Source organism: Esox lucius, chromosome 1 (assembly GCF_011004845.1).
Source record: "Esox lucius isolate fEsoLuc1 chromosome 1, fEsoLuc1.pri, whole genome shotgun sequence".
Classification (NCBI taxonomy): Eukaryota; Metazoa; Chordata; class Actinopteri; order Esociformes; family Esocidae; genus Esox; species Esox lucius.
Genome location: NC_047569.1, coordinates 25,648,818 through 25,671,104, shown reverse-complemented (window position 1 = coordinate 25,671,104; position 22,287 = coordinate 25,648,818). Strand labels below are relative to the sequence as shown.

General features: G+C 41.1%; 2 protein-coding genes across 5 annotated transcripts in view; one reads left to right on the top strand and one right to left on the bottom strand.

Moving 5' to 3' along the window:
• Window positions 1–22,287, top strand: part of LOC105010769 (neurobeachin) — a 248,833-nt gene that overhangs the window by 174,044 nt on the left and 52,502 nt on the right. The gene's annotated exons all lie outside the window — the stretch shown is intronic.
• On the bottom strand, window positions 529–2,863 carry mab21l1 (mab-21-like 1). The gene has a single exon (XM_010870336.4). It carries the CDS (start codon window positions 2,418–2,420, stop codon window positions 1,341–1,343), a length of 1,080 nt encoding a protein of 359 aa, XP_010868638.1. The 5' UTR covers window positions 2,421–2,863; the 3' UTR covers window positions 529–1,340.

Sequence of the window (22,287 nt, the reverse complement as noted above, 5' to 3'; positions counted from 1 at the left end):
GTACAACGTCATCAAACGAGAGCTTGCTGTGTTGGCACACAATGGCATGTGATTGATGTGTGTACACAATATAACCTATAGTTCTTGTAAAACAATCAGCCCAGTATTGTTCAGTCTATAAATATCAGGGTCTGTGTGTGGACATGGGATTAGAACTTCATCTTAAAATTAGGTTATCACTGTTATTAAATCACTGTCATTGAAATTATTATGCGTTCAAAACACCAACTTTTTCCATTTCTTTGTGTGGGCTGTATAACTTATTAAAAATATATTTCTAACCCAATCTACATCTAATACATCTGTTTTTCTATTGAGCCTTATTCTATAAAAACCTTCAGGTTACATGTACATAACACATAATATGACGTAAGGCTAATATAGTTGGATATGATCAAATAAATGTGCGTGTGGGTTATTTTAAAATGGGTTGATCATAGTACCCAAGCACGCTGCTGACAAAAAATGTGGCCTAGAGGCCTACGACAAAATTGTATACATTTCATTAATCACAATTTGACACACACATTACATTGCTAGTTTTTATTAACTCTTTAAATTAATGCAGGGACAAGAATTTAAAAAAATCACGTTATAATCCAGTGTATTTCAAGTGCATTTTCTTTTCAATTAGACTGTATATATATTTTCTTATTTTCATGTTTTATCATGTAATCAAGGTACAAATAAAACGATAGCGTATAGACTACGTTAAATAAGAATTCAAGTATGTTTATGGAATGATAAAAAAAAATCAACAAATAGTACCATCAAAATGTAAACTTTCAAAATTAGAAAATGTCCACTGACAACAGATAAAGCAGACTATTACTGATGCATGTCTACATATTCAGCCTGGTAAAAATAAAGTTCAGGCTTTTACTTAAACAGGTGGACTTGAACTCCTAAATGTACGTCACAGAACAACATTCACAATTTTAGACCACTGGAATCACAACCTATGAATGTATTTACAGTGGAAAATGTACAGTTATTTTGTCAAGGTTTGTCTGGGAGCTTTATTTTAAAGCATGTGAACAAATTAACGATTTAGGTAACCGTGGACATGGAGAGAAATAACGAAAGATTAACACTGAATTGTAACCTAAACTTTGAATTGATGGTACAATTTGCCCATAAATTAGGACATCACTGAATATAATTATGTGAACTGTCAAATTTTTTTTAAGTCTCAGAATAGCCTAAGCGTCTTCATCATCGGTGGATAGTCACATTTTACAAGACCGTGAATAAAACAGAAGTGCGTTCATAATTTCTGTCCATAGTCCTTTGATACTTGTCATTAGGCCTCTGACTGACCCACCTAAAACACATTTACCTCACAGTTTTTCCAAGCTTTTTGGGTTAGTCAGAATCTCTCTCGCCAGTCGCCAGGTCTGTTTGGCTGCATTTTCCAGAGCAGAATGAGGTTTCCCCTGGAACAGGTCTAGATTAGGTAGGAAGTAATGCGGGCACCTCCTGCACTGCAAACACGAAATAAGCTGCAATAGAATTCCATTCAAACGGTCCCCGAGATTGTTCTCGTCCCAGTCAGACTCCCGTGGATGTTTTTCACATTCATAAGAAACCAGAGTTTTCATGTGGTAGTTGTTGAGGGGCGTTCCGGGGAGCTCAAGGTGCCGGTCCCGTAACGTCTTGAGGACCGACAGACATTTCTTCCTACAGCCACCCAAGAGGAGGCGGTTTTCGGCCTCGCCGAACTGCAGAACCCAGGCGTCGCTCTCTGCAGAACTTTGTTTTCCGTTCAACGAGTAGCATTCTTTAGAAAGGAGGTTGAATCCCTCGGCCTTTACCTCTGCTACCCTATTGGGCCCCGGCCAGGGGATGTGTGGTAGTGGCCAGTGCGCTGCGCTTCGGGGCCAGATCCCTGTGCATTTAAAAGCCGGGGTGATCTGAACAACATATCTGTCTCTGATGCGTAACTTCACTTCGCTTGTGTCAGACACCATTTTGACGACATCTCTATAGCTACATTTATCCACGGCTTGCGCCACCAGGGTCTGAAACCTAGAGCGGATCTTACGTGCTGAAAGGTAGCCGGAGGCTGTGATGAATTCTACCCAAAGAGACATGCTTCTCTTGCGGCCGTCGCTCAACTTGAGCACGGCGCAACCTGGCAGAGACCCGTCATCCACGAAGTTAAACACCCCCATCTGGTTAAGGTAGAGAACCACCTCGAATTCCGTTGGGGAGATGACCTCTAGCCCCTCGAAGCGGTTATCCATCTCGTTCAGGGAGCTGATGAAGCGCGGCTCTTGCACCTCCACCTCCTTCAAGACGTCCGACACCACCTTGCAGACTTCCCGGATGGTCTTGGAGATGGCTGCCTTCCGAGACTGGCATTTCTCCTGGTAGTATTTGTTGAGATGGTACACCAGTTTGGCCTGGGCGGCTATCATGTTAGGGCAGAGATCCGGGTTGTAGACCGGAGTCTCGCAGTAAGCCGACGGATCCAACGCGGCTGTTTGTACGGGAGCCAATTTTAGAGAAGAAAGAACGCTATTTAAAAAGAAAAAATGTTTTTCCAAAAGATCCAACCAAGCTTACTGCTTGTTGGAGCACATGCGTTACAGTCTCGCCGCCCTAAATCATTAGCTTTTGCATTGAACTTCAAGAGGAAAAAAGTAAGTCCAATCTGCGAGAAATTATCAGAAGTCCATAATTACAACGGCGTATGCCTTTCTGTAGTGAAGCTCATCTTTGTTTTAGTTATTTCTTGTATCACTGTTATAAGAGTTTTGGATCTGCATGTGAAAGTCCTCTGTACTGACTCTGTGTTGCGAACGCGTCGTGGAGGCGGCAGTGTGTTTCTGTGCTTAACAGCCAGGACTCTCTACGGGAAATTATAAAGGGAGGGTTAGGAACGCGGATGTCCAATCGCCATCTGATTCGTCACTGCCTACAGTTTATCAACAACAAATTAATCCCTGGGTTTTATATAGCCGGCCATATTTAAACTAAAGTAGTATCGAGGATCGGAAGTCCACCTACGCATTGGTGAGAGGAAAAATCGAGCATTTCCCTGCTTTCTTCCAGGCTGTCATTATGACATTTTAACGTTTTTTTTAACTGCTAATTTCAGACAGCTTTAGTGTATGGTATAATATATGACAACATTGCTTATTTATTTTGAATAAAAAAAGGGTTTAGGCTTGATTTCAATTTTCTCATGTTTAATTTCTGTTTTTATTCTTGTTGATTAGTGGATTTCTGTTGTCCACAGCCTTAGGGGCATGCCTGTGTAGGCTACCTGCTCTGTTACACCCGATGAGAATGACATTTGACGACAGTCATTACTGGGTTCTTTCTTGTAATTCGACGTTCGTTGGTATCTGCTTTTTCTGACCATCTGTACCATTGTCAGTTCTACAGACACACTTTAAACAGGAAACTATATTTTCTAGAACTATTCCGAATGCGTTGTTCGTCGAAAACAAAATAGCCCATATTGCTCGTTTCCATGTGGATTTGCATGTTTAGATTTACGATTAATTTGCCTGTGAAATCAAAACCATGGCATGTCATTAGTATATACAGGTCTGTTTTAAAGAAGTATAAAATGTTCTCTGTTTTAATATTGTGTAAATAATTATAAGGTTTAGGCCCAAAGCACTGCAAAGTTAATTGTTTTTGCCGTACCATGTCTCGGCCTAGGCCAAACACAATCAAAAATTAACCGTCATGTCTATTTTTCAATTAAGACGTTTTTCAATTTGAATATTTATATTTTTCGTTATTCCAATAAGCCTTCTTTCCGTCATTATTGAAGGATGAACTTGTCAAATTAAGATGGCAACTAATCTTTTTATTGAAGAAAAATAAGAATGGCATGGATGTTTCCATTAGCTAGGTCTATATCACAGTTTAATACGATTGTAATTTAGTATTAATATAAATTGTCTATTTAATACGTTTACTATATTAATTATTTTTCAACATCGGAACATTTATTTTCCCCATTTATTGCGCTGAACATAAGCATCGTGTTAGGTTGTGTCAGCGTTAACACGTTAACATAATGTTAACACACGATTTTCATAAGCAGACTGTTTCTGGTTGGCTAATTGTAACAAATTATTAATGCTCTGCGTTGTAGACATTATTCACGGTGAGTTTGGTTTGAACGCTATGTTTACCGTTACCAAGAATATAGTGATAGAAACGAATTAAACAAACATAAACATAACCTTAAAAAATACATTATTACAATGGTTAGTATTTTTGCATATCGCGTAATTATTTAATATGTTTGAGTAGGCTTTCGTTTAGTAGTGTAGGTTAAATATAGGCTACACACCAGAATTAAATATGTATATTACTAAAACAGAAAATACTTTAAAAAAAAAATACAATCTAGATCATAGTGCTATCTAAATATAAAACATTACTATTCAAGTATTCTTCCCTCACACCAAAAAAGTATCTATTTCTGTATTTATCAACAAACCGCTTCCCTAGTTATCATGACAGAACCATGTCTGAAGTATGAAGAGCTTTACCAGCAATGTTAGAGACCAGAGAGCATATATACAAACACTTAGAAGTGTTTTCTTATTTGTAGCAACACTCCCAAAAAGGAAACCCTGTGTGTCTGGTGTGTGGGAGAGAGAAAGAAAGAGGGTAGGGGATTGATAGTTGTCTCCCATTATCATGCCAGTCAGGTTGGAGGTCTCTGTCAGCAGCATCAGGCCAATCATAATTAATAATGTCTCACTGTTACCAGGCAGACATTACAGGTGTGACAACATATTGGGGTGCTGGGATATCCCTCAGCTGGAGAGCACATTATTAAGTCTAGACCAAAGGTTTGTCCAATTTGCGAGGGAAAAGGTTTGATTATATTACATTTTCACAATCTCTTGTTCAAGTTAATGTATAGTAGCCCCTCCCAAAAGTAGCTTATGTTTTTTTACGCCTATATACAGTCTGTCATGTTCTATTGGATTCTATGCAGTACTATGTTCGCAGGCTGGTAACAGAATATTGGTACATGTTATAATGTTCACATGCTCAATGGCTATCAGACAACATTGGAACATTCTGTTGGTGTACCTTGTCATACAGAGCAAGTTATTGTTGGCTAGGTTTTTTTCTAGCAATCTAAGCCAAAGCCCCTACTGCTCTTTCAGCTAAAACGTTCTCATCTGCCTTTCCCCGCTTTCAGATGAATAGTAAACATGCCTAAAAAGTATTATATATATTTTTTATATCAAATTAAATGTTCTACAGAGACCGAGTAATCATTCAAAGAAACATGTTAGAAATAACAGAACTAAATTTTTCTTTAAATGGTTGTACTGGGAAAATAATAGGAGTCAAGATATTGACATTTGGTTTTACAGCTCCCACCTGTTAAAGCCCGTTAATTACAGCAATAAGACCATTCTCAGGTTTGTGCTACAGTAATTTGAAAAAGGTAAGTAAACCCCATGGAAAGTCTTTTTACATATTTGGACGTACGGATATGTAATCTCCCCTTCAACGCTGCTGACAGATAATGGGAACCAAATGTAACACACTGACAATGTAAGATTCTACTTTGCGATAATTTATGCGTTAAATATCAACAGCAATGCATTTTCATGGTGCAGATAAAAGTACACTCCTAGCTTCAATAGTTGCCCCCTTTTTTTGCTGAAATTACTGCTTCTAGCCCTTTATTTTAACAGTCTATGAGTCTCTTACATCCACTCTGAGGATTTTTTCCCCATTCTTCTTTACGGTATAGCTTCAACTGTGCTGTGTTTGAGGGCTTTCTTGTGTGCACAGTCCACTTCAAGTTCCCCAACCGCGTTTCAATGGGCCTGAGATCTGGGCTTTGACTCAGCCATTATATAACCCTCCATTTCCTTTTTGAGCCATTCTCTTGTAGCTTTGCTTGTGTGTTTTGGATCATTGTCCTGTTGCGAGATTCATGTTCGGTTCAGATTTTTGACAGAGGGATCACATTCTCCTCATGAATTCTCTGGTACAATATGAAATCCATGCTTGATTCAATAATGGCAAGTTGGCCTGGCCCTGAGGGAGCAAAGCAGCCCCAAACCATAATGCCACTGTGTCCATGCATTACAGTTAGTATGACAATCTTCTATTCCAAAACAACATTTTGTTTTTCCCAAATATGGCATCTGGCTCCACCTTTGACTCATCTCTCCAGAGCACGTTGTTCCAGTAGTTTTTTTCTTCACTAACTTTTTGCCCATCAAATGCCATTCGTGTCTTGATATTTGTTTTGGGAACAGGAGTCTTATTCCTTTCTGACCTCCCATGTAGGCCAGTTGGACAACCTGTGCTATGTAGATTTCCAGTTGTTTGAATATTTCTCCATTAGTAGATGATCTGTTGGACAGTGGAATGATGTACTTGAAAGATTAATGTTGTTTAACTGAAATGTTGCTCAAATATCCATGTGTCCAAATATGTAAAAAAAGACAACTTTCCTGTGGGTGTCATTTATTAGTGTAATAGTCAATACACCATGGCTACGGTCTGGATTCAGGCACTCTGCATTGTGTCTGGGATCAAAACAGCCCCTAGCTGTGGCGTACCTGCAATATGCCACACCCATTATCACTTAACGATCAAGTGGGCCATGTCTGCAGCCTCCCTGGGCTAACCTGTTCATTTGAGACCCTACGTGATAAATAGTGCAACTAGCCACTAACTATTATCAATTGGTTTGTTTGAGATACATACTGAACACAGTTTTTGCAAAAAAAGTTTAACCAATCTAGCTAATATTACAAGATTTAATATATTACATGATAGCTGTAATGCACTTTTTATTATTATTACATATATTCCACTGACTGTTAAAAGAGTTGTGGTTATGTGCTAAATATAAATAAATGTGCTAAATATAAATAAAAGTGCTAAATTAAAACAATATTATTACACCCATTTTTATTCACTTATGGCTATGCAAAATCAGTGCATTTTCATCCCGTATATGCTAAGGTCCGCCATCTTAGAAAGCTGGTCTGGTGATATACACATTTGCAACCTCTAACACCAGTGTACAATTTTTTGTTTCAACCCTTTTCACTTTCTCCTGCATTTCTGTCTCCTCCTCTGTTTTGAATCTGTCATATAATCCACAAACATGGATATCATTTGATTTTGTCACACCACACATGTATTTACAATAAGTTATGATTGGGCCATGGACTAATAATAAAAAAAACAAGATTTAAATGATGTGTGAAATTAATTATTTTACTTGATTATTCTTTTTTTAATCAAAATGAAATGCTTGGGTTTCTATATTGAAAAATCATGGTACACTGTAGATTCTTCTGGGTAATTTTTAAATTGAGTGTTTTGGGAATGTAGAGGACATTCTAGACTGGTTCCATGTGGAGAGAGATATAAGGAAAACCTGGATCTCTCTCTCCCTCCCTTTCTCTTTAGCGCAAAGTATTTTGATCTTTATTAAATCCAGACTAGTAAAGTTTCCTACTCAAACTCTTACTGGGCGTTTACGCCTTTACATTCTCACCTGCGTGTGTTTGTGTCAGTGTGTTTGTGTCAGTTTGCGTGTGTGTCAGTGTGTGTGTGTGTTAGCGTGTACATGTATCAGTGTGTTTGTGTGTCAGTGTGTGTGTCAGCGTGATTGATAGCATGGTCAATAATTGTTGCCCCCAGTTTCTAAAACTATATGATTTCTTTTGCATTTTTCACTGTGAGCTACTCCACCACCACCCCATATCTGAACCCCTCTTTCCTTCCCCTCGCTTGGTCTATTCTTTCAAACAGCAACTCACAGGTGACCTCTTTTATGCATGAATAAGGACTGATTGTGGATCTTATCATTGTGTAAATATGTTTTGTAAATGTGCAGAGGAGCTTCACATTCAAGGAAGGAGTTTGTATTAGCTGAGACCAAACGTTTCACTTTTGTTTGACATCATTTCCTCAACTGAGTTTTATGCTTTTTGTTATAAGTTGTGTTTACTCTCTGATGTCGGGTTTCTACTGGGATCCACATTCTAAGGAAAGTATGCTTTCTGACTCTTGGACCAAGCCTAACGTCAGTAGAACTACAGCGTATCTATGTTGGACCCTCCAGCTTTGTGCATGATTGTGTAAATCAATACAATGACTTGTACTTCCTACCATGTGACTCTATGTCACTCTGTGTAGAAGGCCTCTTTGTTTCCAGTGACATTTTCTGCTGCATTTGTCCTTTTTTCAACATTTGTTCATTTTTCCTCTTTCTTTTAGTAGGACTGGTCATTTGTCTCTGGTCTGGCACAATGTTCTTGTCTAATAGCTGAAATGGCTCTTCGATGACACCATAGTTTAACACACACACACACACGCCGCCTGAAAATGGTTTCCTATATGGACATGAGATTTTACAGAATTTCCATTACTGTCTAAGTTGACGGTTTGACATCATTTTGGTCCCACAAATGCATTGCCCAGGTGATATAAACCTTTAATACAGTGGGGAGAACAAGTATTTGATACACTGCCGATTCTGCAGGTTTTCCCACTTACAAAGCATGTACAAGTCTGTCATTTTTATCATAGGTACTCTTCAACTGTGAGTGACGGAATCTAAAACAAAAAATCCAGAAAATCACATTGTAGGCTTTTTAAGTAAATTATTTGCATTTTATTGCATGACATGAATATTTGATACATCAGAAAAGCAGAACTTAATATTTGGTACAGAAACCTTTGTTTGCAATTACAGAGATCATACATTTCCTGTAGTTCTTGACCAGGTTTACACACACTGTAGCAGGGATTCTGGCCCACTCCTCCATACAGACCTCCTCCAGATCCTTCAGGTTTCTGGGCTGTCGCTGGGCAATACAGACTTTCTCCCTCCATAAATGTTCAATTGGGTTCAGGTCTGGAGACTGGCTAGGCCACTCCAGGACCTTGAGATGCTTCTTACGGAGCCACTCCTTTGTTGCCCTGGCTGTGTGTTTTAGGTCGTTGTCTTGCTGGAAGACCCAGCCACGACCCATCTTCAATGCTCTTACTGAGGGAAGGAGGTTGTTGGCCAATATTTCGCAATACATGGCCCCATCCATCTTCCCCTCAATACGGTGCAGTCATCCTGTCCCCTTTGCAGAAAAGCATCCCCAAAGAATGATGCTTCCACCTCCATGCTTCCCGGTTGGGATGGTGTTCTTGGGGTTGTACTCATCCATCTTCTTCCTCCAAACACAGCGAGTGGAGTTTAGACCAAAAAGCTCTATTTTTGTCTCATCAGACCACATGATCTTCTCCCATTCCTCCTCTGGATCATCCAGATGGTCATTGGCAAACTTCAGACGGGCCTGGACATGCGCTGGCTTGAGCAGGGGGACCTTGCGTGCGCTGCAGGATTTTAATCCATGATGGCGTAGTGTGTTACTAATGGTTTTCTTTGAGACTGTGGTCCCAGCTCTCTTCAGGTCATTGACCAGGTCATGCCGTGTAGTTCTGGGCTGATCCCTCACCTTCCTCATGATTGTCATCTTGAACTTTTTCCATTTTCTTATAATTGCGCCAACAGTTGTTACCTTCTCACCAAGCTGCTTGCCTATTGTCCTGTAGCCCATCCCAGCCTTGTGCAGGTCTACAATTTTATCCCTGATGTCCTTACACAGCTCTCTGGTCTTGGCCATTGTGGAGAGGTTGGAGTCTGTTTGATTGAGTGTGTGGACAGGTGTCTTTTATACAGGTAACATGTTCAAACAGGTGCAGTTAATACAGGTAATGAGTGGAGAACAGGAGGGCTTCTTAAGAAAACTAACAGGTCTGTGAGAGCCGGAATTCTTACTGTTTGGTAGGTGATCAATCATTATGTCATGCAATAAAATGCAAATTAATTATTAAAAAATCATAAAATGTGATTTTCTGGATTTTTGTTTTAGATTCTGTCTCTCACAGTTGACGTGTACCTATGATAAAAATGACAGACCTCTACATGCTTTGTAAGTAGGAAACCTGCAAAATCGGCAGTGTATCAAATACTTGTTCTCCCCACCGTATGTTCACTTGACATTGAAAACCTCTCAAAAGATTTACTTTTCACTACATTTACACAACTCTCTCTTATATTAATTTACATTGAGCTAAAACCTTATTAACAATAGTGGAGACTTGTAATAACAGTCTTTCATAATACTGCTAAATGAGTCAGCATATATAGCTTAGCAGATGGTGTATGGATAATCCTTTTAGACATTTAGACTATTAAGGTCCTCTGTTATTTTCTTGTGTGTGGGTGCACGTTATAGGGGACTGGGGATGGAGTCTAGCCAAGGGGGGTTTCATCTACCGTCACCCAATACAATCCAGATTATACTCGCAGACTAAAATAGTGTCAGTGTAATAGCGCTCAGATTAAAAAGGATGTCATGTCAAGACGTGTGTGATCAGCATCAGGCCCTCAAACTGAATAAAATAATACACTTAACCCTCTTTGGATGAGGACTCACTCTTGTAACATCGCCCTCAAATTCATTCATCCCAAAATGACATTGTCATTGGGGTTTTTAATCATCTGAATATCATTATTCTAGACAATATGGTGTCTCTGTGGGGTAGCCTGTTAATTTGAGCCTTGCGCCTTCCACCCTCTGGATCTTCCCTCCACCTTCCTTCATCTTTCATACCCCCTTCTCGTGTCTGTAGCCTCCCTGGGCCAACCTCCTCCCTCCTCCCTCTTTCTCAGGTCGTATTCATTTATTGATTCCAGTCACAGCCTCTGACCTTGCAGTTGCATCCTCCTCAGAAATCATCGGAGAAAAGGCTCAGAGGGGAGTAGTGTTCAACTTTCTCCTCGAATATGGTTGAAAAGGCAGGATATATGGGAGGCCGTGGCGGACGGAGAACATAGGAATAAAGCCTTGCAGTCAGCAAGGAGGAGCCAGGACGACACAGTGGCACTGACGGACCCTTGCTAGCTGCTACGGAAGGCTACAGGCCATGTGGTTAGACCAAACACAAATTGACAGAAAGAAAATACATTATAACATCCCTGTGGTGTGTACTATTTCCTTGACTGCGGTAGAGACCAAAAGCGAGCGAGCAAATAAAGAAAGAGAGAGACGGAGAGGAGATTAAAATGGCAAATTATTAAAATTAATTCTCAGTTGCTAGCCCCCACTCCCTCTCTTGTGTCCTCAATATGAAAGACGTGTCAGCCTTTCTGATTAATGACTTTTATGCATTTGAATGAATTAAGCATGAATATAAAATACTTTTATTTGCCAACACTAATATCATTATGATAACACAAAAATATTAGAGGTATTGTAAGTTATATGTCATTTAAAAAAGACAGAATAACATCCTGGAAATGATTCCTTATGTCCATGTATCATTACTGGGTGAATGTCCTTAGGTTATGATTTTGTTCAGTATATTGCACTTTAGAAAACAATACACAACTTGTTTTGTGTTCATACAAGAACAACACCTCTCGCTCCCTATTTAGAGGAGAAGATACCACACCATTTCAGATATATGGGGCAGAAGACAACACACTATTTCATATATTTAGTGCAAAAGACGACACACTATTTGAGATATTTAGAGAAGAAATCACACCATTTCAAAGAGCAGAAGACAATACACCATTTCAGATATTTAGAGCAAAAGACAACACACCATTTCAGATATTTAAAGCAGAAGACAACACACCATGTCAAATATTTAGAGCAGAAGACAACAGTGTTTCAGATATTTGGAGCAGAAGACAACAAACCAGTTCAGATATATAGGGCAGAAGGCGACACACCATTTCAAATATTTACAGCAGAAGACAACACATAATTTCAGATGTTTTGAGCAGAAGACAACACACAATTTCCGATATTTATAGCAGAAGGCAACATGCTGTTTCAGATATTTAGAGAAGAAGATACCACACCATTTCAGATATATGGGGCAGAAGACAACACACTATTTCATATATTTAGTGCAAAAGACGACACACTATTTGAGATATTTAGAGAAGAAATCACACCATTTCAAAGAGCAGAAGACAATACACCATTTCAGATATTTAGAGCAAAAGACAACACACCATTTCAGATATTTAGAGCAGAAGACAACACACCATGTCAAATATTTAGAGCAGAAGACAACAGTGTTTCAGATATTTGGAGCAGAAGACAACAAACCAGTTCAGATATATAGGGTAGAAGACAACACCATTTCAGATATTTAGAGCAGAAGACAACACACCATGTCAGATATTTAGAACAGAAGACAACACACCATGTCAAATATTTAGAACAGAAGACAACACACCATGTCAGATATTTAGAACAGAAGACAACACCATTTCAAAGAGCAGAAGACAACACACCATTTCAGATATTTAGAGCAGAAGACAACACACCATGTCAGATATTTAGAGCAGAAGACAACACACCATGTCAGATATTTAGAACAGAAGACAACACACCATTTCAGATATTTAGAGCAGAAGGCGACACACCATTTCAAATATTTACAGCAGAAGACAACACATAATTTCAGATGTTTTGAGCAGAAGACAACACACAATTTCCGATATTTATAGCAGAAGGCAACATGCTGTTTCAGATATTTAGAGCGGAAGGCAACAGAGGCAGAGTCATTAATCTTTATGTGTAGGAGACGTCTCCTCTGTCTAAAGGTGGACGCTGTAATCATCGGCCCACTGACCCTGTGTTCCTCGTGATACTCCACCAGAGCATCTTTACCGGAGCTCAGCAAGTCATCATGAATCTCCCATTAATTGCACAACCCATCTTTCCGTTCAACGGCATGTGTTGCCAGCATGAAAGCACACTGTGGAGCAGCAGAAAACAGACTAAGGTAGGGATAAAAGAGGATAGGATGGTAATGAAACGCTGGTGGCTGGGCTCATGATGAAATTAGGCCATGTTACCCAAATAAGGCCTGAAGGGTTCATAATTGCCTGTGGTGGAGATGTGAGGAGCTGGGTGCCAACTGTCAGGGCCCAGCTAATGATGACAAATGTCTCTCTATGCAGATTGTAGCGACACAAGAGGGAGAGAGAGGAGAGAGTGGGGGTGCAGAATTGGGAGAGGAGAAGAGGAGAGGCAGTCAGAAGAAAAGAGGGAGACAGAGTAAAAGAGAAAAAGAGTTAAATTAGATTTATTTAAAAGGTATTTTTTACTAAAATGTCTTCTAAATAAACCTCCATGATGAAGTGTCTGTTTAACTCAGGCTGGACGTGGTTGAGGTGTACCATAATGTCAAAAGAGAGAGGGAGAGAAGACCATGGTGCTTGCCTATGGGGTAGCAAGGGGAATTGCCCCTCCTTCAGGCATTGCTCAAATCCTACATGCCTGCTTCGTTCTGCCATCTCTGGTCTTCTGGCTGTCCTACCATGGAAAGAGAACTGCTCCCAGTCAAAGCTCTTCCCTGTCCTGGCATCCCTGTCTTGCTAGAACAGATTCATATTTGTAAAGTACATCTAAAATAACTCCACAGTTTCTGCTTAATGATGTATAGTGACTGCTAAAATGTGAATGTAAACATTTGGGACGAATGAGAGGATGAAAGGAGAAGTGGGAGAGGAGAGGAGAGAGAAGAAAAGTGGGAGAGTGAGAGCAGAAGGGAGAGTGCTATGTAATAGAAAACTGGTGTTAACATATTTAGTTCTAACTTAAAAATAAACCTTCCTAACTGATGATATGCTTGTTAGAACTTGGTTAATATCTGGAAATGGTTAATATCTGCTGTTATATGTGGAAAAATAAATAGATAGAATTAGAATAAAGGACAGAATTAGAGAGTAGGCCAGCGAGAGATGGAGAGAAACAAAAGGAGAGACAGAGTAACCTACCAAGTGTTTGAGGCAGTGAACAGCAGCCAGGATGATCACACGCTAGTTTTATGATCCAGTGAAGGAAAACGGTGGCTATAATTAGCTTATCTTTACCAGCTAAGATAAGATCTGTGTCAATCTTGCAACATAGATGGTTCGAACTTATTAGATGGTTGTCATGGACAACTGTCTCATTAGCATACAGACCTTTGAAGTGTTGCTGTTCTCTTTTAAAAACCAGTGAGAACAGATATAGAGAGAATTAATCTGTGATTCATGAAAAAATAAAGTTTGTTTGGTTAAACTTTTGACTCAGTGTAAATAGAGTAATATCCCTGTTTTATGTCTTATTTGGTGCAGCTAATAATCAAAGAGTTTATCCTTGGATATAATTTAACTTCTGCTTTTGTTGTTTAATATTTTGGTCTTACATGTATATTTTAACCAACAAAACTCTGTTCTTGAATTAATTATTGTAAAACTGATATGTAACATTGTTTCTGGTTAACAAAAAAACAAGATATCATATCCTTCTTGTGCTTTAAAAAGCAGCTATTGTTGCAGAAAACTAATAAATCTGATTTCACTTACTGTGGCATACGGCTGAACCTAATAAAAGAGCAAAACTTGAGTGTTGCACAGCCAGATTTCCCCAATTTGTTGCCTGAATGGCTTTTGAAAGGGGTCCCAGTTTGTACAAAGGAAGAGTCCTTTTTGTTTGGTTTCCCCATCTGTGTCATCTGGTGGTCTGTGAGGGGGTCTTTGAGGGGGTGTGTGAGGGGGTGTCTGGGTCGATGGGGTGTGTCATGGAGTGCTCTGCCCCCAGAGGCCAGTTGTTTTATAGACTATGTGGAGTGGTGCCGGGAGTTCATCACTGAGCTGCTCTATTGTGTTCTTTTGTGCTCCAGCACAGCTGACATGTGTGAAGTGACTCCAGCATATTGACAGATCATTTCCATTAATGAAACTGGAGGAACCGCCTTGTTTTAGATGGTGATTTATAACCTGGGATCGCGGAGCTCAGCTTCGTCCCCATTTCCATGATGGCAGGGATGTCTGAAGTGGGTCGAATCCACCAATATCACCCAGCTTATAGACATTTCTAGTCATCATTATTTAGAAACAGTTGCTGTGCAGTTGCTAGTGAAAGTGAACTCACCCCTTGTGAAGTCATCATAAATTGCTGCCTTAAAAAGCAAAGCCTTTTTGGAATTACTAAGTAATACTAACTGAGGATTGTTGATTGCATATGTCTTCTTACCCCAGGGTTAATACTTGGTTACAGGTTATTTGACAGCCATCAAAGCACTTTGGAATAATATTCAACCAACCTTGCTGAACACTCAGGGCAGGAATTTCACCTCTGGTTTCCGAGGGCCGAAACACTTCTGTATTTTGTTTCTACCTGTTAGTTAATTACACCCACCTGGTGTGCCATGAATCAGTCCTGTGTTGGAAGGAGAGGATTAAAACCAGAAGTGTTTCAGCCCTTTAGGGGCAACATACCTTTTGTTTTTGTCGAAATTGGTCAAGCTCAATAAATCTAATAGAATTCCTATTTTAAGTAAAATCTTTAGGCAGCTAAATGTGTAGACATGAACCATCCAGTATCTACAGTGTCTGAATCATTTAGGTATGATATCCATCTATGATATCCTTGCCCATTGAATCCTGAAAGTACATGATGTGTAAAAGGAGTACGCATTGACCCCGTGTTGGCCACCCTGCTGCTCTGCCACATGCACGCCTCCATTTTCTGCTGCTGTCGCCCTCTCTCTGGGTCCAGGGGGGTGGGAGAAAGGAGGTTGGGAGAGGGAGGCTCACCCTGAGCGGATGCAAGACAAAGATGGCAGCAGAGACATTTTGTCAACTCTGATTAGTTCTGCTTGTTGCGAGTAGTGTGGAATATTAGTCTGTTATCACACACAGCACAAACTCAATGTGCAGCACAGACGGAAAGGATGCTACAATCAAATCTCTCCCTCCTCATCTCTGTCCCCATCGCTGAAACAGACGGCCATATGGGGCAGGAAGCCAATTGCTTATTTTACACGCTAATTAACATGGATCAAACTGCATTATGGGGAAGGTGTGTCACTGCCATCTGAGAAAGTTTAAAAGATCATCCTCAAATTAAAATACGGTGGGCTTCCAAATGGTTCTGAGTGGCGAAGTCACTGCCTTGCAGTACAGCTGCGTCTCCGTGACCGGGGTTCACGTTTTCCAGCAGGATTGGTGGGTCAGGCGCTTGAAAGCTCAATCGTTTTTATTGCCCAGGGTATGCACTCTCTTTTGAGCTCTTAGGTTCCGGCAAATGTTTCCTGTTTGGAGGAGCAGTGTAATAAGAAACAAAGTGGCATGGTAAGATGTGCATCAGAGGACACATCTAGATCTTCAGCTCTCCCAAACCAGATGAAATTGGACCTTACATAGAAGATAAAACAAGAAAATCATACTCCAATAAATGTGTAATGTGTTGGGTGGGGTTTGGTAATTTATTTAGCTGTTTAATCTTTGGGTAAATTTGTAACTTGTGTGTAGTTTGTGTTAGTGTCTGTTAGTTATATAAAAAAATGTTACCTTGCAATTGACCACCTCAGATGAATCACCCATCAGGACTAACTGTATGTCTGTCTGTCAGCTCTTATTGGGCCTTTAGCCACTCGTCCATAGCTGTGTGTGTGTTTGTGTGTGTGTGTGCGTTTGTGCGTGCACAAATGAAGAGGAGATAAGCTGGACGGTGCAGACATCACGCTGACTCATGACATGGTCATGATCCTCATAAAGGGGTGGTGGGGTGTAGGAGCAGAATGGGAGGTGGAGGAGGAAAGTAGGAAGGGAAGGGGGGTGGAGCAAGAGGGAGTGCTGACATGTAGGTTTCTGCCTCCAGGCCATCACCTGCTCTGGCTGTGCCCTGAGGCTGTGGAGACTGACCAGCTTGGTGGCTCCTGACAATGAAAGATTGAAGAGCTCAGGACTGACTTATTTAGTCCATGTCTGGATTTGGGGATGAGGAAAAGAAGAGAGGAAGAGGAGAGGAGAGAACAGGGAGGTAGTGGTGAAGATTGGGTTGGAATGGAAACTGCAGCAGAACTGAAGTAGCACACGATAGTGGGCTTCAGCTTTGTCAAGACTGGAATAATTGTATTAGAGCATCAGGGCTGTTGTGATGGTGCCGATTGTGGTGGGGGGGATGTGTGAGGGTGTAGGCCCGGATAGGTGTGTGTATGTGCAGGGGTGGGGCAGTCTAACAAAATATATTAGTGGTTTACGTTATCTGTAAGGTCAAGTGGAAATAAAGTCAGCAGCTCTAATATAGGAAATGAAGGTGAGCCCATCAAAAGCTTTAATTTATTAGGTAAAAGTTAAATATAGTTAACCGTAATAGGGTCAGAGAAGCAGTCATTTGCAGCTAGGCCCAGTAATGCCTGGCTAGAGAAGATGCCAGTGGTGAGCAATGAGAGGCTTGGGAAGCTTTGGGTTATAAGGTTGACACTGGGGCATAAGAGGTTGGAGTTCTGTGGGTAGAGGGTAGGCAATAAGAGGTTAGGGTTATAATAGGGTAGAGACTGGGTGATGAGAGGTTAGGATTATGAAGGTAGATGCTGAGGGATGAGAGGTTAGGGCTCTGAGTGTAGGGGTTGAGAGGTCAGGGCTCTGAGTGTAGGGGTTGAGAGGTCAGGGGTCTGAGTGTAGGGGTTGAGAGGTCAGGGGTCTGAGTGTAGGGGTTGAGAGGTCAGGGGTCTGAGTGTAGGGGTTAAGAGGTCAGGGGTCTGAGTGTAGGGGTTGAGAGGTTAGGGCTCTGAGTGTATAGGCTGAGAAGTTAGGGGTCTGAGTGTAGGGGTTGAGAGGTCAGGGGTCTGAGTGTAGGGGTTGAGAGGTCAGGGGTCTGAGTGTTGGGGTTGAGAGGTCAGGGGTCTGAGTGTAGGGACTGAGAGGTCAGGGCTCTGAGTGTAGGGGTTAAGAGGTCAGGGGTCTGAGTGTAGGGGTTGAGAGGTCAGGGGTCTGAGTGTAGGGGTTGAGAGGTCAGGGGTCTGAGTGTAGGGGTTAAGAGGTCAGGGGTCTGAGTGTAGGGGTTGAGAGGTTAGAGCTCTGAGTGTAGAGGCTGATAAGTTAGGGGTCTGAGTGTAGGGGTTGAGAGATCAGGGGTCTGAGTATAGGGGTTGAGAGGTCAGGGGTCTGAGTGTAGGGGTTGAGAGGTCAGGGGTCTGAGTGTAGGGGTTGAGAGGTCAGGGGTCTGAGTGTAGGGACTGAGAGGTTAGGGCTCTGAGTGTAGAGGCTGAGAAGTTAGGGGTCTGATTATAGAGGCTGAGAGGTTAGGGGTCAGAATGTAGGTGCTGAGAGATAAGGGGTCTTGCTTTTTAGCACTTTGCCTTTTTAACTGAGCCCCTCTCTCATTCTCCTTCTTACATCTTTATCTCCCTGACTCGATTTTATTACACAAACTCACAGAGCCACATACACACACACACTGGCTCTCTCTTTCACAGCATTCTCTTTTTCCCTGTGTTTGCCTCTGGGCTGTAAGCTAATTTCAGGTTCCATAATTGCACTGTGTTGTACACCTGTCTGCTATTAATGTTCCCCGCGCTGCCATTGTCCTCTTAATGAGATGTTATTGTAATTATTGTCATCATGGTGTCTTCCATTATGATGTGGATTGATGTTGTTATGGAGTACTAGATATTCTCTAGAATTATAGACAAGAAGCTTTCTCGCTGATTGGTCCTGTTTGAGAAGCTCAGTATTCAGGCGTGGTGTCCTGCATGACTACAACCGGAGACAGGAACGTAATTTGTTTTTTTGAGGTGTACATTCCTCACACATTGTTACTGTTATTGAAGGTGTATTAGATCATCTTTTTCTCTTTGTCGTTTGTTTTTTAATGAAATGTGTAGATATCTGTATAGGAACCAACTGAACATAACCTTTCTTTTTCCAAACCAGCACCTATGGATGGAGAAGAGTCCACTGAAATGTAGTTCTATGTGCCGCTTTGGATAAAAATGTGTGAAAAGCAGACTAGTGAGTATTGTGAAAAATAGCCTACTGTTGACCATTTTAAGACCATTACAACAGTGAAAAGAAACACAATGGGCTGTTCTGGGCTTTGTTTCTCTCTGTCAGTCGCCATGCTGCTCTTTTCCTGGGAAACTCACTTGTCTCTGTCTCTGAAGGAGAGCGGTTCATTTTGCCTATTGCATTTCCAGGGGTATCTGTTAGTGGGTTTTTTTTATACATTTCTTTAGGATTTTTATTGTTGTGGCGGGCAGTGAACTACTGAGAGGAATGCTGAAAGAATTAAATCAGAGTTGAATGAAGGATGTAGAATTTTTCCTCCAAGCGATTCGCAATCCAATTAAGAGTTTAATAAGGGTCATGGCGGGGTCCTTCACGCTGTGAAAAGACAGGGGAGGGTTGCGTGTGGGGGTTGTGGAACTGTGGTAGGGATACAAGAGCTGGAGTATAGGTTGTTGCAGTTGTATGTTTTTCGTGGAAACGTTCGGGTGAAAATGTGAACTAAATACTCAGGAAATGTTGTGTTGTGAATTGCAAATCAGTACCTTAATGCTGGAATCCTTAATGGTTTATCAGCTACGATAGAACAGCACATACTACCGACATCAAACCCCGTTTCCTTCTCCCTCACCCATCTTTGCAAGGCCACTGGAACAGCAGAATATGTACGGTAATGTCAGCCTGGATGTTCCTCACCTCAGTTTCATCAACATAACTATGTCCAAAGGCACATTGACGAGCGGTGCCATTGCTTCGCCTATAGCCGATTCGAACCTTAAAGAAGCCATGTTTCATTTTTAACATGTTCCTATCTAGCAAGAGGAGAGGGGTACTGCAGAGCCCAGAATATGTTGAGAGGGACTGGATGTATTGCGGTTGGTGGTGGCGGCAGGCCTTTGAGGGCCTTTGAGGACCACTTCCCATGCTGGGGGCTTTGAGTGTCTGACAGGCGTTTAACTCCACACGACCTGCTGCTCAAGTGGCTCCGTTTGGGCCCTCTGCAATCCTGTTAGCAGTTACAATTACAATTCATGGCTCCCAGAGAGCCTTTGAACCAGCAGAAAGAGAGCATAGAGGGACTGAGTCTGGAGACCTTTCAGTTTAGCAGAAACAATCTCAAGAGGGTTTCAGCATGTACATAATCACGCACATTCTTCCACAGGACTGTGTAGAACAGATTCCCAGAAGATGTCAACCTTTTAATGAAGGTTTGATTTTATATACCGTCCATAACGTCTCATTTCTTCTGAGTAACAAACACATTTGTTCGTGCTCTGGCCTGCTATGAGTTGTATAGCTGTATCTTTAAGTTGTCATTTGTTTAAAGTTCAGGTGTAGATTTGTTTTACGGCCTCCTTTATCGAGCCTGTCATCAGGTTTAATCAAGCATGCAAACAATAACTTTTTTCTCATGAGTAGATTGAATGCCCGAGCATATTCAAACACTTTCAAAGGCAGTGAGAAGAAAGGCTCAGTATAGTGCTTAATAGGTGCTTTAGTAATTTCTGAGTTTTCATAGTTAATCCATTCTGAAAAGCCTGGAAGAAGAAAGGCTGCAAATGGCCCTCAGTATTAATTTGATGTGACTCCTGTACAATACTAGCTGGGGCTCCCTGAAGCCCTCTCTCCTCTCTCTCCAACAGGCACCTTCTTTCATCACCATAGCCTTGGAAGTTCAGCCTAAATGTTTCATGAAACTAGGCTGTAAGCCTCTTTGGTATTCTGTCTTCCTAATGCTGCTTTATGACTATTATTACAGTGTGTTACAGACAGAGGAACTGCTTCTTCTTTTGTCTGACTTTCTGATTGATTTGGGACTATTTAGAGAGGATTTGTGATAAAACACACATCCTAATTTTTTATACACCCCCTCTATCATAATGATATTATTACTACATAATAAAATATGAATATACCATTTCATAGAATTATATATAGACAATTGGGGTAAAAAAAAAAAAAAAAGTGTAATTAAAACATTCTATGGTCATTTAAATTTCAACCATTCAAAAATTGAACTTATGACGTCATTTGTTTTCTATTGAATTCTGGAATCTTAACAATAAAATTGTTGAATAATAAAGTATGTATTCGACTTTGGTATTTTTCTTGTAATTTCAGATGGTTTGTCTTTTGGATACACCATTACAGTTTTCCTGATAAATCCCAGTACAACTTGCTAAGACCTGAGTCTCTGTCGGTGAAACCAGAACAAATAGGTAGTTTGGCTTTGGATAGAATATTAAGATTCCAACGCCTCACTATCTGGTTTCATACTCATATTTGGTTAATGATTACATTCAGGTTCCGTTGTTGTCATGCAGAAACACAACATGTTCCTCTTCAATGAAGGAGCCTGTAGATTCTGAGGTTCCATGGGGATTTTGAATGTCCTGTGTATACTCATTTCCAGCAGAGAGAAGACAGAGAGAAGGAGTGAGAACAGTGGAAGGGATGTATGAAAATGAAGTTCACGAATGTATAATGAACTGAGGTGTCATCTCCACAAAGTTTATTTTTATTTTTAACATTCACCACTATCCAGAAATTAGATTTCGAGGATTTTTCATGTTCTTTCTTTTACTATTTCTTAAAAGTCCTGGCTTCCAATTTTTTACCTTGGTTTAGGGTTTAGGAGGAGCCTGGCTGTCTGTGTCTATAGGTCATTAACCCTACAGAAAACAGCTTGCATTAATATGCTTTAATCCAGTGTAATTAGTCAAATTACAGCACGCCACACAGCTTGTCAGGCCTGTCTGCTTTGGCAACATGGCCTTCTGGATTCCCTCTGGACAACACGCGCTCACACTCAGCAGGCAAAACACATACTCCAGTCTTTCCTCCAGTCTATCCTTTCTCACAAAGCCATGGCATCAAGACAAAGATGGGGAGAGGCTCTTTCTCCGCCCATTTCTGCCTCCTCTAGTCACCCCCCATAGCCCAGGGCTGTCTGCCTCTGTCTGTCTATCTGATGAATCAGAATTCTATACGGATGTCTATTATTGCAGTTGTAAACTTCGGATTCATTATTTTTGGTGTGCCCTTTCTGTGTGTGATTGTCTGTGTGTGTGTGTGTGTGCGTGGAGTGGGGGGTCGAAGTGAGAGTGAGACATCCGCTAGCAAGCGCTAGCTACTGAGCAGGCTACACGCCTGAATTCAAGAGGTTTCCACATGGCTTGGGATTAGCACGGGTAAAAAGATTTAAACTATATAATTACAAGAGGATCAAGTCCAAATGATCTACTGCAGTCAACAGCCAGATTAGTGTCCTGCTCTGAGTGCTGCTCCCAGCCTGCAGGGCTAGCCTCACATTAGCATACATTTACACACTCTGCCTGGCGTCCTGAGAAGCCTGTAGATAACAACCTGCTCTACCTTTAACTCGGCCCACAACCCCCCTCAGCCCTCTGCTGGCTTCCATGGCTTGTTGTGCAGTCGGCGCTGACACATCAGTC

Coding starts and splice junctions, on each gene's coding strand:
- mab21l1 (XM_010870336.4), bottom strand. CDS start 2,420: ATGATAGCCGCCCAGGCCAAACTGGTGTACCATCTCAACAAATACTAC.